Source organism: Mobula birostris, chromosome 25 (assembly GCF_030028105.1).
Source record: "Mobula birostris isolate sMobBir1 chromosome 25, sMobBir1.hap1, whole genome shotgun sequence".
NCBI classification, from domain to species: Eukaryota; Metazoa; Chordata; class Chondrichthyes; order Myliobatiformes; family Myliobatidae; genus Mobula; species Mobula birostris.
This window is the reverse complement of record NC_092394.1, coordinates 3,831,005-3,847,919: the sequence shown is the minus strand read 5'-3', so window position 1 is coordinate 3,847,919 and position 16,915 is coordinate 3,831,005. Positions and strand designations below refer to the sequence as shown.

The following is a 16,915-nucleotide window of genomic DNA, read 5'->3' as shown; positions in this document are numbered from 1 at the left end:
TCCAAATAAATTCTTCCATTATTGTGCTGAAATTCCTTCCCATCCCGTCTCCGTAATCTCTCCAGGCCCAATCTCTGTATTCCTCCAAAACTGATCAAATATCACCTCATGTGGTTCAGTGTTAAAAACAAGAAGGTCCTTGTGATGTGCGTTAATGGTCACATAGATCTTTGTCCATTCTCCTGTCCGTTGGCTGTGATTAACTCCTGCCTATGCCTTGCAGCAATCCCCAAGGTACGCCTGGAAGCTCTCCACGTGATTGGGGTCGATGAGATGAGCACTGAAGAGATATTTGCCTACTTTAAGGAATACCCCCCATCCAGCATAGAGTGGATTGACGACTCTTCTTGTGAGTGTTCAGTGAGGTTCTCACTCTAGACAAGAAGTGATGTTGATGTAACTGCTGAAATCCTATCAGAAAGCAGAAATGTTGGAAGAACTCAGTCAGCTAGACAGTATCTGCTGAAAGAGAAAGCAGTCAACATTCTGGGTCAGTCCCTGGTTTCTGAGGATTCTGACAGCGTTTGAGAGGGTGGATGTGCCTCCTCATGGGAATAGAATCATAGAGGAATACAGCACAGAAACAGGTCCTTCGGCCCATCTAGTTCATGCCAAACTGTTATCCTGCCTAGTTCCCTTGACCCATACCTGCACTATAGCCCTTCATACCCTCCCCATCCATGTAATTGCCCAGAATGATGCAATGAAACCCACATCCACCACTTGTGCAGGTAGCTTGTTCCGCACTCTCACCATCCTCTGAATGAAGAAGACCTCCCTCATGTTCCCCTTCAATATTTCACGTTTCACCCTTAAGCCATGACCTCTAGTTCCAGTCTCACCCTACCTCTGGGAAAAGCCTGTCTGCAAGTTCAATATAACCCTCTCCAACATGGCTGTTCACCTTAACAAGGTAGACTGTGAGATTAAGAATCCATTGTTTTCTACTAGGGAGCTATTTAATAATCTTATACCAGTGAGGTAGAAGCTGCCCTTGATGTCCCAAGAGTTGAGGTTCAGTCAGATAGTAGAGACCAGTAGCCGAAGGACTGTCCTCACTTCGCTATCCTCAGTATCAGATCTGTAGTCAGATAGTTGAGGTTCCTTCACCCAGGACTGTCTGAACCTAACTATCCTCGATATCAGACTTGCAGTCTCTATTCCTTTCCTAGCACGTCCATCTCCCAACACAGGTCAAGGGGGGCCAGCACTCTCTTGCAGGGGCAGAGGGTGATGCTAAGGTGCCAAGGTTGGCACCACTGCAGGAGAGGCATGCTCTGCCCTGTCAGAATAGATCCTTCCACAGCTGCTTTCACCTCACCCAGTCCTGGAACCACGTTTGAGTGAGTGCAAAGTGATCTAGGCCAGAATCCATCCTTGGCCAACATCAGCACAACTGGTTGTGTCAGTGCTGTCTGTGGAGACTGTCTGACTGACAGTAATGTCTTCACATCAGGGTCATAGAGGTGCTTTTGGCTGGTGAAAAATTGAGAAGAATGCAAGGTGCCCTCTTAGAGCCGTAGAGAGCTACAGCACAGAAAGAGTCACCATGTGATGGTTCTGGGTCTGTACTCAAGGGAATTCTCATTGAAACCTATCGAATGGTGAAAGGCCTTGAGAGGACGGCTGTGGAGAGGATGTTTCCTACAGGAGAGTCTCAGACCAGAGGGTACAGCCTCAGAATAGAGGGATGTCCATTTAGAACGAAGGTGAAGAGAAATTTCTGTAGCCACAGAGTGGTGAATCTGTGGAATTCATTGCCACAGGTGGCTGAGGAGGCCAAGTCATTGGATACATTTAAAGCAGAGGTTGATAGATCTTTGATTAGTCAGGGCATGACGGGTTATGGGGAGAAGGCAGGGGATTGGGGCTGAGAGGGAATTGGATCAGCCATGATGAAATGGTGGACTAGAGTCGATGGGCCAAATGGCCTAATTCTGCTCCTATATCTTATAGTCCAGAAACAGGACCTTGGGCCCAACTAGTTTGTGCTGAACTATTATTCTGCTTAGTCCCATCAACATGCACCTGGACCAGAGCCCTCCATGTAACTGTTCAAATCTCTCTTAAACATTGCAAATGAGTCCACACATTCGTCATTCCCAGTGCCCCATCCTATACCAAACCACCCACTTGCTACCGGTCAGATGTCTGCTGGGTGGTGGGGAGAGGCACAGGAGCTGGTGTGAAGCTGCTGCTGTGGTGTCTTGCTTCTGAATCTCTCTCTCTCTCTTTCTTTCTCTTTCTCTCTTTCTCTCTCTCTCTCTCTCCCCCCCCCCCCCTCTCCCCGGGTGTTTCGCAGGTAACGTGGTCTGGCTGGACGATGTCACTGCTGCTCGCGCCATGATAAACCTCAGTGTGGGAGCAGACACCGGCACCAGCGTTGATAAACTGGCTGGTGGCGAGGGCAGACACAGCTCAAGAAAGCAAGGTAGCTCCATGGACCTCTCCTAGCGTGGAGTTGCTTGGCATTGCTAGAGGTGTAGTATGGTCACGAGAGGCATAGAGTGGACAGTCAGAGCTTTAGAGGGGGTGCAGAGGAGATTCACCGAGTAACACACACAAAATGCTGGAGGAACTCGGCAGGTCAGGCAGCACCGACGGACGTTTTGTGCCGAGACCCTTCTTCAGGACTGGAAAAGAAGGGGGAAGATGCCAGATTGAAACGGTGAGAGGAGGGTAAGGAATATAGCTGGAAGGCGATAAGTGGAGCCAGATGAGTGACTGGTGAGGAAGGAATCTGATAGGAGAGGAGAGTGGACAATGGGAGAAAGGAAGGAAGAGGGCACCGGGGGAGGTGATAGGCAGGAGACGAGAAGAGGTAAGAGGCCAGAGTGAGGAATTGAAGAAGAGGGAGGGAAGAATAACCAGAAGGAGAAATTGACATTCATGCCATCTGGTTGGAGGCTACCCAGACAGAACATGAGGTGTTTCTCCTTGACCCTGCCTGGATTAGGGAGCATGTCTTATGAGGAGAGGTTGAGAGGACACATGACAGAGGTGCAAGTAGCACCTTTATCCCAGGCCAGAAATGGTCAATGCCAGAGAGCATCCGTTTACGATGAGTGAGGAAAGTACAGGGAGGATGTCAGAGATCGGTTTTTTAACACAGAGAGTGGTGAGTGTGTGGACCACCCTGCCAGGCGTGATGGTTGAGGCAGATACATTAGGAATGTTTAAGGGACTCTTAGATGGGCACATGGATGAAAGAAAAATGGAAGGTTATGGACTGTAAAGTAGGGAGGGTTAAGTTGATGGTAGAGCAGGTTTATGTAGATTGCCATAACATTGTGGGCCGAAGGGCCGATTCTGTGCTGCAGTGGAATGTGGGAGGAAACCAGAGCACCCGGAGGAAACCCACGTTCTCACGGGGAGAACATACAGACAGCAATGAGAATTGAATCCAGGTTGCTGGCACTGTTGTAGTGTCACACTAACAGCTGTAGTCCCATGCCACCCCCTAAACCCCCTTGATTTGACTTCACCCTTCCCGTGACACCTTCCGACCAGGTTTGAGGAAAACTGATTGCTTTTATTCAGGCTGGGCTTTGTGTCTTGGAGCATAGATTAACTGGGGAAAGAAAACTTGGTAGAAAGCAGAGAGTAGAACCCTGGGCATTCAGCGTGTGAGGCTGATGGTCAGTCTCCGGACGGAATTTCTAGACACAAGTTCTTTAGTAACGCTTTTGACTGTGCATCGGGCTGTTGCTTGGCTGTCTGAATGTGATGGAATACTAGTGTGAGTATTTGGGTGGCTGTTGTAAATTGCAGTCAGTACTTCAGCCAGTGTTACACTGCCCAGAATTCTCTTTCTTGAGAACTTAAAGCCCCTGTTTTGATTGAATTGGTTCACAGCCAAAGGCTCTGGCTTTACGAGGGATGATTGATAAGTTTGTGGCCTAAGGTAGAAGGAGTCAATTTTAGAAAACCTCGCACATTTATTTTTCAACATAGTCCCCTCCTACATTTACACACTTAGACCAGCGGTCATGGAGCATACGGATCTTGGACCTCCAGAAAGTGTCCACGGCAGGGGTGATTGATAAGTTTGTGGCCTAAGGTAGAAGGAGATGAGTTATTAACTTCAAACTTTCTGCATAATCATTCAAAGAGTTGACCTGCATGTGCATGTAACGAGAGCTGTAAACTCATCTCCTTCTATCTTAGGCCACAAACTTATCAATCACCCCTGCCGTGGACATTTTCTGCAGGTCCAAGATCCGTACGCTCCACGACCGCTGGACTAAGTGTTTCAAATGTAGGAGGGGACTATGTTGAAAAATAAATGTGCTAGGTTTTCTAAAATTGACTCGTTCTACCTTAGGCCACGAACTTATCAATCACCCCTCGTATATGGCATTGGTCAGACCATGCTTGGAGTATTGCGAGCATTTCTGGGCCCCTTATTTGAGAAAGGATGTGCTATCATTGGAGAGGGTCCAGCGGTGGTTTGTGACGATGATCCTGGAGATGAGAGGGTTATGAGAAGCGTTTAATGGCTTTGGGTCTGTACTCAATGGAGTTCGGTCAAATGAGAGAAGATCTCATTGAAATCTATCAAATGTTGAACGGCCTGGGTACAATGCACATTGAGGGGATATTTACAATAGTGGGTGGGTCTTGGACCAGAGGGCACAGCCTCAGAATGGAGGGACATCCATTTAGACATGGGTATATTTAAAGAAGAGGTTGATAGGTTCTTGATTAGTCAGGGCATTAACAATTACGAGGAGAAGGCTGGAGAATGGGGTTGAGAGGGATAATAGATCAGCCATGATGGAATGGCCATGCAGACTCGGTGTGTCTGATTTTGTTCCTACAGTACTGTGCAGAAGTCTTCTACATAACTGCCTCAGACTTCTGCACAGTACAATAGTAATTTTATGTATTGCACTGTGCTGCTGCCGCCAAAGAAGCCTTTCATGACGTATGTGAGTGATGATAAGCCTGATTGTGATATGGGTCTCTATTGTGGACTGAGAGCGGGAAGGGGGCAGGAATCATGGTTGGGAAAAGGGGAAGGGAGAGGACAGGGAGCAGAAAGCATCAGAGAGACATTCTGTAATGATCAATAAACCAATTACCTGGAATCAATTGACCTTGCCTGGTGTCTCAGGGCTGGGTGTGTCTGCACCTGTGCCACCCCCACCCCTGGCATTCCTTCTCTGCCACCTGTCCCTCACCCCTCCCACGGCGCTCCATTCCCGACATCCTTTGCTCCTGTCAGATTTACAAACGTTCTGCACTCCACGTTGACACATTCAGTACTGTATATGGAACTTCAAGGAGGAGCTAATTGAGACATTTAAAAGACATTTGGATCAGTGCATGCATTACATACAAAATACTCGAGGAACACAGCAGCTAAGGCAGCATCTGTGGAGAGAAATAAACAGTCAGTGTTTTGACTGAGACCCTTCATCAGGACCAACAGCTGAGACAAACTGAGGACAAGGATCTTCGATGTTTCACTCCTGGACAAGCAGTCCTGGCAAGGGTCTACAGAGAAGATCAAAAGTGGGCACTTGGAAAGATTTAGAACTCATCTGGAGTCCCTCCAGCATGTGTGTGTTGCTCTGGAATTTCAGTGTTTACATGGATTGAAAAGGTTTGGAGAGAGATGGGACACCTGGGTCAGTATGGGCCAATTGGACCAAAGGAGCAGTTTCTGTGTAACTTTGTCAGCAGCTCAGGCTGCCTTGACTGAATGTGGTGTGTTTATTTTGGTGGCAGACAGCTCTGATGTACGTGACTCGTCCGAAAAGACTGATGATGATGATGAGGAGGAGGAGGAGGAGGGTGAGTTAGAGAAGGAGCCTGCAAACGCTGAGGAAGTAGTGTGCAAACTGCTGGCAAACAACGAGGTATGTCTGAGGGTTGCAGCTACACTGGGGTAAATACGTCTGTCGAAAGCATCGTTTGTACGTCGATCCCATCGCATTGGTGGATGGCTCCTTTCCCTAGTGGCTCAGCAAACATACCCTTAGGCAGATGCTCCTCCCTTTACTGAGGTGCTGTTCCCTGTCCCCTGTCCCCAACCAATACTCACTGACTCTAACTCGTGCCCTTGGGCAGATGTGATGACACTGTTTAGCAAGGCTGTGATGCTCCCCACAGTTCAATTACATCCTAGCCGTATAAAGATAAAGTTGAGTTTTATTTGTCACAAGTACATCAAAACACACATGCATCGTTTACCTCAACGACCAACACAGTGTGAGGATGTGCCAGGGGCAGCCCGCAAATGTCGCCATGCTTCCTACGTGAACATAGCATGCACATAACTCACTAACCCCTAACCTGTAGGTCTTTGGAACGTGGGAGAAAACTGAAAAACATGGGAGGGAAACTTGCATGGTCTTGGGGAGAATGTGCAGACTTTATAGGCAGCGGTGGGACTTGAACCCTGATCGCTGGCACTGTAAAGCATTGCGCTAGCTGCTACACTACCCGTGCATAACCAGTCAGCAGAATGTCTTTTTAAGTACAGTCCGCTGAGCAGCCTGAAAACAGCTGGCTCCTGTGGACACCGTCAGGGAGGAGGCATTAGCAGCATCTCCTGTTTGACGGGCTTGTCATTTGAACTTTATGTGGAGAGACAGCGTTTAGAATGTGGGGGGAAACCCACACTGTCATGGGGAGAACGTACCAATTCTTCACAGGCAGTAGTGGGAATTGAATGTGGACCGCTGGTGCTGTCATAGCTTTGCGCTACTGTGCCATACCCAAACGTCAAGTAGTAAGGATTAATCCATGGTTCCAATGTCTTCAGTGTACAAGAACTTTTAGTGCACAGACAGCCTTACTGGGACGTGGTGTTGCATTGTGTGTGTGTTTCTCTGCCTCTCTCATAATGGTGCCAGACACCTAGTCCAACAATCGAGGGCTCCTGTGGCTCCATGTTGCGGGAGAGCCGTGACCTTGTGCTCTCCTTGGGGCAGTGGGAGGCTGTTGTATTGCGATGTAACCTCTGCTCATTCTGGCTGGGGCATGTGCACTTACCTCTTTGTCTCATTACCCAGCTGGACACCCTGTCACAGGCTGAGCAGGCGTCAATCCTTCGAAACGACCTGAGGCCAGCGATCAGGACTCCACAAGGGAACAAGCTGCAAGTGAGATTTGCCACGAAAGGTAAGTGAAGTTCCTGGGCCTGCTAGCCCCAGAGAGAAGGCCAGCTGGCTGAGCGGTTGTAGTCAGCATCACATTCTTCCCAGGGTCTCCTGCAGTCAGGCTGCTTTCCCTGAAAGAGGGATACTGTGATACTGTGTTACAATCCGCTATGATTCACTCCACTTAGACAACGCTAAAATGACTCACAAGGGTCTGTTTCGTTCACTTTCCTTCATCCTGATTCGTCCGTTCATTATGTTTTGTGTCGTATGATCTGGGTAATCACTGTCTTTCCAGGATCATGGTTGTTCTTGCAAATTTTTCTACAGAAGTGGTTTGCCATTGCCACCTTCTGGACAGTGTCTTTACAAGACAGGTGACCCCAGCCATTATCAATACCCTTCAGAGATCGCCTGGTGTCAGTGGTTGCATAACCAGGACTTGTGATATACACCGCCTGCTCATACGCCCATCCACCACCTGCTCCTGTGGTTTCACGTGACCCTGATCGGAGGCTGAGCAGGGGCTGCACCGTACCCAAGGGTGACCTGCAGGCTAGCGGAGGGAAGGTGTTGAGTTTATTGTTGCGTGCACGAGTACACGTATGCTCAGTAATACTTACAGAAGCATCACAGACACAGCATCAGAAAATCAGCATTCACAAGAAAAACATAAGCATAAATTATACACAGTTTGCACAAGGAAAGACAGATCAAAGAAATGCAGTCGACATTTCGAGCCAAGACCCTTCTTCATCTTGATGAAGGGTCTTGGCCTAAAACATGATTGTTTATTCCTGTCCATAGATGCTGCCTGACCTGTTGAGTTCCTCCAGCATTTTGTGTGTGTTACTCTGGATTTCCAGCATCTGCAGAATCTCTTGTGTTTAAAAGAAACACAAAATCTATTTCAGTGCAAAGTGATCAAGATTTTGCCAGTTGGTTCAAGTACCGAATAGCTGAAGGGAATTTACTGCTCCTGAACCTGGTGGTGTGGAACTTTGGGCTTCTATACTTCCTACCCGATAGACCCAGATGGTGGGGATCTTTGATAGATGTTGCTTTTTGGAGGCAACACCTCATCTAGATGTACGAGCTGGAACTTGGATGTATTCCAAGTTCTAAGTACTGCCGATGGCGGGGAGGGACATGCCTGTGCTGCATTTGGACAAGTCCACTACAGATTACAACTACTCACATTCCTGCATGCTCAGATTGCTGTATCAGACCGTGATGCAACCAGTCTGGGTACTTTCAAAAACACAAGAGATTCTGCAGATACTGGAAATGCAGAGCAATGCACATAAAATGCTGGAGGTACTCAGCAGGTCAAGTAGCATCCATGGAAATGAACAGTTGATGTTTTGGGCCAAGACCCCTCTACTGGAAAGGAAGGGGGAAGAATCCAGAATAAAAATATGGGGGAAGGAGAAGGGGGATAGCTAGAAGATGATGGATGAAGCCAGGTGGGTGGGAAAGGTAAAGGGCTGGAGAGGAAGGAATCTACAGGAGAGGAGAGTGGACCATAGGAGAAAGGGAAAGAGGAGGGGGCCCGGGGGAGATGAAAGAGGGTAAGAGGCCAGAATGAGGAATAGAAGAAGAGGGAAAGTATTTTCACTGGAAGGAGAAATCAATATTCACGCCATCAGGTTGAAGTCTACCCAGATGGAATGTGAGATGCTTCTCCTTCACCCCAAGAGTGGCCTCATTGTGGTACAAGAGGAAGCCATGGACCAAATTGTGAGAACAGGAATGGGAATCAGAATTAATGTTTGGCCACTGTGGAGCGGCAAACCGAAACCAATGCATCTGCTACTGCCAGAAACCCTGTGGATTTGTTATACTTGCATGATGGCTCTCACTCCAATAATGATTGTTTCAAAAGTCGAGCATCTGCTCTCGATCCTTGTTTGGCAAATATATAAGCTTGAAGCGCTGAAGCCTAAGCATACCCAAATGTAAGCTAAGTGTTATTGAGCAATTGGCAAAAGATACGACCTCCGTCACTCTCCAATACAAACCACGGTGAACAAAGCATGAAGATGTGACTTATTCCCTTTGCTTTTACCCTGCCCCCACCTGTGGCTGGGTACCATAGTAAACGCACAGCACGGAATATAATGCAGATAGACAACAGATGCAAGGCTCCTGCATTCCAAAACCATCATAATCATACTGGAATAATTACAATGGTGTGCTGCTTCGACACAGGAGACGTAAAATCTCAACATTTACACTTGTCCTCTTTCTGGTAAGCAGTCTGTTCCGGAATGTGATCATCTCCTTATAAACCAGCTTCTTGTTCTTGACTGCATTCAGGAAAATCTGTTTTGAATCGCTGCTCCTGAAGTGCAGAACTGAAATCCCATTAACTGTCACCTCTGGCTGAGTGTAGCCTCTTCCACCACCACGGTCTCCTTTCCATGGCCTATTACCAGTCCAACCCAGCATTGTTCTGATTGCATAGGGTCCATCGTTAACACTTGCAGCGGCTGCAATGCCTTAACCTCATTCACCCCTATCAGCAGCTCAGTTTCCTTCAAATGATCTCTCTGATAAGGAATGTTCCTTTTGTAAACAGGCATACATTCCTGTGGATACATGCTAAGCCAGCCACTTTCAATCCTGAAATGATGTAGCTGCTCTCAACCTTGTCATGACCCATGGTACATAAGAGAATGCATGTTCCTTTTCCTGTCAGGTTGAGCTTGTTCATGAGGCTCACTGTGCACAGTCCATAAGCTAGGAAAACAAGTAACCACTGTCTTGTTACCCTTCTTAGACTTCACCTGAGCTGGAATGATAGGAAGTTTACAATCATGATCACCAGCCCCCGGAAGGCCAATAGATACCGGGGTGGTACTCTCTGCTGTGTTCGCTTCATTCACGGCTTGTTTCCAATCTGTAACCTTTTCACCAGTTCAGCTTCGCTTTCCACAGTAGTGGGAAAGCTGCTTCTTTTAGCTTGAGAACAAGTTTGTGATCCAGTTTTGTTCACACCTTTACTTGCTGCTGGTGATGTAGCATTGTATTTCTCTACAAACACTGGGTGTGTAGCAAACTTTATTTGCCTTTCAATAAAATCAATACTGTCTGCGAAAGTAACCTTACAGTTGTGTTTTTCTTGCAGCTTATAGGCCGCCAATCTCCATTTTCCCCCAAGTTTATCGGGTAATTTATTCACAACAATCCACATATTAACAGGCAAGTCCAACTCTCATATGTCCTGCACATCTTGCTACAGCCTGTAAGAAAAAGACTATAACCTTAAAGAGCTTTTGTGTCTTCTGACTTAATATGTGATCAAGAAACAGCCTTTTCCATATAGGCTGCAGCAATTTGTGCTTATCACCAAAATGTTCCTGTAGTAAAGCTTGGACCTTTAGATATCCTTGCTCTGGGCCAGCCCACTAGCAACTTCTAACAAGCTCTCTCCGGTAACCTCCAGTGAACTGTTCCAGTAATTAGGATGGTCACCATAGTTATCCGTCTTGCCTTCAATGCTGCTCTTGAGAGCCCTGATAAATGAGTGACATTGCAATGGATTGCCATTGAAGATTTGAATCTCTCTTTTAGGCAGGGATGCGATACGTTATTGTTCCATCACTCTGCTTGTTATTTCCTTTCACATCCAGTGCAGCGTCTTTGGTACCGTCTGAAACACGGGTGTCACCAGTGTAAGTCAATGTCCTCAGACGCACCTTGTGCTGTTGGATGTGGCATAGGTTCAGAGTGCCAACTCAGTGCAGGCTGAGGGTGAACAGCCTGAACTACCTCTTGGGCTTCAGTCTTGTTGCTTGTAGACATTAGAGGAACAGATGTGTCCACATTGACATCGAGTATGTTGGATATTCTCTGTTCCATGTCACCACAGAGCTGTCCTGCTGGAGCACGTTTAGACTCAGCACTTGTACTCTGGCCATCTTGGCATCAGTTTCTTCCTACAACTTAAGCTGCTCCATCTTTTTTTCAAGTTGTTCTTCCATTTGTTTCTGGTTTCATTAAAGCTGTTCCATCTTTTTTTCCAAAGCATGTTTATCCCTCAATACTTATCTTGCATTTAACACAGCTAAATCAGTCTCCATCCTAGTGCATGCCGATGAGGTATTGTAGTCACTCTGCTAGCAATAGAACGTGCTGCACGCACGTTAACCACGCTGTCTTCAGTGCATACGCCATCCTGAAAGTCAGCTTTATACGTAGTCACAGCCTGTTCTGTGGCTCTATAAATATTTTCATTTCCTCCAATAGTCTGACCTTCAACATCGCATGTTTGTTTAATTTCTCTCTGTCTTGACTTCAAGGTCACTGCTTCCAGCTTGATTCATGTTGTTTAACAAGTGCACGAACCAGACAAAACATCGACAAATTCAATTCAGCTGTCGGCAGTCGAAGCAGTATTTCAGTTCACATTTAACAGAACCAAGCGTGAAACTACTCAGGTAAACACCACTGTACAGCTTTCAGTCCCCAACTGGACAGGCAGCACTGACTTTTCAAAACTGTGTTTCAAACCCAAACACACAGCATGAACCAACAAAAGGTCGTTACTTGCCACGAGCTGCTTCAGGCTACGATGCTTCTAATTTCACCGACATGTCCGAATGCTGATGTTAGTTTGGTATAACCGTCGAACACTTTTGCTGACTGAATGTAGCAACCAGCACAGTTACTGCTGCCCGGGACCCTATGCATTTGTTATACTTGCATGATGTGCCCCTTCACAGAACAGGGTTTCTCTCCACCATTGAAGCTGCCCTCACCTGCATCTCCTCGATGGTCACCCTGTCTTCCCACTGCCTTAATAGTGATAGAGTTCCTTTTGTTTTTACCTATCACTTCATGAGCCTCCACATCCAACACATTCATTCTCTGAAACCTCTGCTATCTCCGAAAGGATCCTACCTCAACTCTCCACTTTCCGCAGGAATTGCTCCCTCCGTGATTCCCTTGTCCATTTGTCTCTCCCAGCACCTATCCCTGCAAGGGGCCGAAATGCTACATCTACCCCCACACCTCCTCCTTCACCTCCATTCAGGGCCCCAAGCAGTTTCCAGGTGAGGCAACACTTCACCTCGGAATCTGCTGGGGTCACCTATTGTGCCCGGTGCTCCTGATGCGACCTGCTATGCATTGGTGAGACCAGTTGCAAATCGAGCACCTCCACTCCATCTACCTCAAGCGGGACTTTGCGGTGGCCAAACATCTTAATTCTGATTCCCATTCGCTTTCTGATATGTTGGTCCGTGGCTGCCTCTAGTGGGACCCTCAGGGTGGAGGAGCAACACCTTACATTCCATCTATGTAGCCTCCAACCTCATGGCGTGAATCTCCATTTCTCCTTCTGTTAAGAATGTTTACCTTCCCTCTCCACTCTTTTTCTATTCCCCACTCTGGCCTCTTACCTTTTCTCACCTGCCATTTCCACTTGATGTCCTCCTCCTCCCCTTCCTCCTATGGTCCACCCTCCTCTCCTATCAGATTCCTTCCTTTCCAGCCCTTGACCCTTCCCACCCACCTGGCTTCACCTGTCACCTTCTAGCTGCCCTCCTTCCCTTCCCCCCACCTTCTTATCTTCCCCCTTTCTTTCCAGTACTAACGAATGGTCTCAGTCCGAAACATTTCCTTGGACACTGCCTGACCTGCTGAGTTGCTCCAGCATTTTGCAGATACTTTCAATAGTATGTAGAAGAGTAGAGTACAGCACAGAACAGGCCCTTCAGCACATCAGACTGAATCTTTCTATTCTGAGGCTGTGTCCTCTGGTCCTCAACTGTTCTACTATTGGAAACATCCTCTCCATATCGGCCCTTTATGTCTGATAGTTGGAAATTATGTCCTCTGGGGATGACCAGAACAAGGGGGCATTTCTTAACATTGTGGAGGTGTGATGTCAGAAAATGCATCTTCACACACACTCAGGTAGAGATCTGGAGTTTGCTTCCTTACCGGGTGCTGAGTCAGTTGCAGTCTTCATGGCTGTTGACCACAGTTTGTGGGGTGAGAGTTAGGGGCATGAGGAACAATACAGTCTGTCTGAACGATGCAGCAGGCGGGCTGCTGGCCTCCCGTTACTGTATAACACAAGCTGCTGAAATGGATGGGTAATCTCACTGAAACAGGGCCAGAGATGTCAGGCGTCCTAGCTTCCTGCTCTAGCAAATTTCTACAGCGGTACTGTGGAGAGTGTTCTGACTGGTTACATGACTGTCTGGTGTGGAGGGGCCACTGCACAGGATCAGAAAAAGCTGCAGAGGATTGTAAACTCAGCCAGCCCCATCATGGGCTCTGGTCTCCCCAGCATCCAGGACATGTTCAAGAAGCAGTGCCTTACAAAGACAGCTTCCCTCATTAAAGTTCCCCATCAACCAGGAAATACCCTCTTCTCATGAGAGTGGAAATGCAGGAGCCTGAAGACACACACACAACATTTCAGAAACGCCCTCTTCCCCTCTGCCATCAGATCTGTGAATGGTCCATGAACACTACCTCACTATTTTTACACTACTTATTTATTTTTTTATAAATGTATTTCATGCTGTAATATATCGTATATTTTATGTATTGCACTGGAAACAACAGGTTTCACAACACGTATCAGTGGTAATAAACCTGATTCTGATTTGGGGTTAGCATCAGTGGCGCCAGAGGAGAGGGCTTATCGTCGGCACCTCTGCTGGGCTGTTACTGATGCCATGTGCCCTCTTCCAGATGACCGAAAGGAATTGGGAGCCGCAAGGCGGAGTCAGTATTACATGAAGTACGGGAATCCTAATTATGGTGGAATGAAGGGGATTCTGTCGAACTCCTGGTGAGTGCGGTGGGGGCACTGGGTCGTGTGCCACGCTGTTAGACCTGAGTACTTACGGGCTGTTCAAAGTTATAGAGCCCTACAGCACAGCAACTGTTGTTTTGACTTGTCCCATTGACCTGCACCTGACCCTTTATTTGTTTATTTATCAAGATACCGAGCAGAACGGGCTCTTCCGGACCTGCGAGCTGCACCACCCAGCAATCCCCTGGCATCATCACAGACTATTTACAATCACCAATTAACCTACCAACTAATACGGGCTGTGGGAAGAAACTTGCGCGGTCACGGGGAGAAGATACAAGACCCTTACAGGCAGCAGTGGGAATTGAACCTGGGTCACTGAAACTATAAAGCGTTGTGCTAACCACTACGCTACTGTGCCGTCCCATGGGATCCTCATGTTATTCTGGATTACTTATCCATTCCTCGCCGCCTGAGAGTGTTGATAGTGGCCCCTTGCTTTGAATATCTATCTTCCATGCAGTTTGTGAGAGTTTAGCGCAACCCTGTGCCTCGCCTGCTGTCTGCAGAGGGCATAGAACATGGAATAGTACAGGCCCTTTGGCCCACAATGCTGAGCCAAACTTTTAACCTTATCTAAGATCAACCTAATGCTTCTTTCCCACAAAACCCTCCATTTTTCTATCATCCATATGCCTCTCTAAGAGTTTCTTAATTGTCCCTAATGTATCTGCCTCTCCCACCAGACCAGGCCACGCGTTCCATGCACCCACTGCACTGTGTTTAAAAAAAACCTCTGACTTCCCCCTATACTTTCCTCCAATCACCTTAAATGGATGTCCTGTGGTGTACTGGGAGCGTCTCTGGCTGTTCACTCTACCTTTGCCTCATACCATCTTGTACACCTCTAATCAGGTCGCCTCTCGTCCTCCTTCACTCCAAGAGAAAAGCCCTGGCTCGTTCAACCTTTCCTCATAAATCATGCTCTCTAATCCAGGCAGCATCCTCAGACAGATTTATTCACTTACCAGGTACACATTCAAACAAACGGGGAAATGTGTTGTTGGTGCTAAAAACCAACAAACACAAGGATTTTCTGGGGGCAGACCACAAGTATATGCGAGCAGCTGGAGGCTGGCGATGGGTGCAGGCTAGCACCAGTAGGGGGCAGCAGTTTCCTTCCCTGTAGATCATGCATGATGGCTAAATGTTCTCAAACCCCAGTCCATCCGCTTCCTGCTGCCTTCCAGATGATGCTGTTTATACATTTCTTCAGCGACTTTGGGGTCTGCCATAGTTGGATGCATCAGCAAGGGAGATGAGGCTGAGTACAGGGCTATGGTAGGAAACTTTGTCACATGGTGTGAGCAGAATTATTTGCAGCTTAATGTGAAAAAGACTAAGGAGCTGGTGGTAGACCTGAGGAGAGCTAAAGTACCGGTGACCCCTGTTTCCATCCAGGGGGTCAGTGTGGACATGGTGGAGGATTACAAATACCTGGGGATACGAATTGACAATAAACTGGACTGGTCAAAGAACACTGAGGCTGTCTACAAGAAGGGTCAGAGCCGTCTATTTCCTGAGGAGACTGAGGTTCTTTAACATCTGCTGGACGATGCTGAGGATGTTCTACGAGTCTGTGGTGGCCAGTGCTATCATGTTTGCTGTTGTGTGCTGGGGCAGCAGGCTGAGGGTAGCAGACACCAACAGAATCAACACGCTCATTCGTAAGGCCAGTGATGTTGTGGGGATGGAACTGGACTCTCTGACGGTGGTATCTGAAAAGAGGATGCTGTCTAAGTTGCATGCCATCTTGGTCAATGTCTTCCATCCACTACATAATGTACTGGGTGGGCACAGGAGTACATTCAGCCAGAGACTCATTCCACCGAGATGCAACACAGAGCGTCATAGGAAGTCATTCCTGCCTGTGGCCATCAAACTTTACAACTCTTCCCTTGGAGGGTCAGACACCCTGAGTCAATAAACTGGTCCTGGACTTATTTCCTGGCATAATTTACATATTACTATGGTTTTATTACTATTTAATTATTTATGGTGAAACTGTAACGAAAACCAATTTCCCCCGGGATCAATGAAGTATGACTATGACTATATGCCAGAAATCATACGAGCAGAATGAGGCCTTGCGCCCGTCAAGTATGTGCCACCACTCCATCGTGACTATCCCTCTCAACCCCTCTCTCCTGCCTTCTTATAACCTGACTAATCAAAAACCTACAACCTCTGCTTTAAATATACTCAATAACTTGGCCTCCACGGCCGTCTCGAACAATAAATTCCACAGATTCACCATCCTCTGGCTAAAGAAATTCCTCCTCGTCTCTGTTCCAAAGGGATGTCCTTGTATTCCGAGGCTGTGCTCTTTGGTCCCAGACTTTCACCTACAACAAACATCCTCTCCCTGTCCACTCTGTCTAGCTCTTGCAGTATTTGGAGGGTTTCAACAGGATCCCCCTCATTCTTCAGAACTCCAGTGAATATGGGCCAGACTCAAGTCAAATGTTCTTTATAGGTAAACCCTTTCATTCCTGGGATCATTTTCGTGAACTCCTCTGGACCCTCCCCAATGCCAGCATATCTTTTCTTTGTTTATAGTGCCCAAAACTATTCTCAGTCCTCCTAATGCATCTGATCACCGTCTTACAAACGCTTGGCATTACATGCTTAAGTCTGAAGCGGGTGCATGTTTACTGTAAGTGGAGATGCAGCAGTGACAGGTGCAATGAAATCCTGTGCTTGCTCTCCTCATCCCTTGGAGCCACTAACCGTCAGATCCCAGAATAATCTCACATGGAGGGTGTCACCTCTGGCACAGAATTGTAGGGTGTGTGTCAGCAAGATTGCTGGACCCATAGGTCTCTGCCACAGGCAAGTTCCGCCCCTCTACTGTGAGCACTAAGGTTCTGAGTGCCTGCGGTCTTTACAGAATCCTGGAGTAATACAGCACAAAACAGGCTCTTTGGCCCAACTAGCCCATGATTAAATTAGATGATGAAGACACGCAGTC

General features: G+C 47.4%; 1 protein-coding gene across 6 annotated transcripts in view; it reads left to right on the top strand.

The window, feature by feature from the left end:
- ncbp3 (nuclear cap binding subunit 3) overlaps positions 1-16,915 on the top strand; it is a 40,728-nt gene that overhangs the window by 11,735 nt on the left and 12,078 nt on the right. For 2 of the 6 annotated variants that reach the window (XM_072243384.1, XM_072243389.1), the window contains 5 exons: positions 224-349; positions 2,303-2,431; positions 5,734-5,864; positions 7,023-7,131; positions 13,743-13,920. In XM_072243384.1, the coding sequence (XP_072099485.1) occupies positions 224-349; positions 2,303-2,431; positions 5,734-5,864; positions 7,023-7,131; positions 13,743-13,920 (673 nt within the window). The remainder of the gene's footprint in view (positions 1-223; positions 350-2,302; positions 2,432-5,733; positions 5,865-7,022; positions 7,132-13,742; positions 13,921-16,915) is intronic. The other 4 variants (XM_072243386.1, XM_072243385.1, XM_072243387.1 and 1 more) reach the window with 4 other exon arrangements.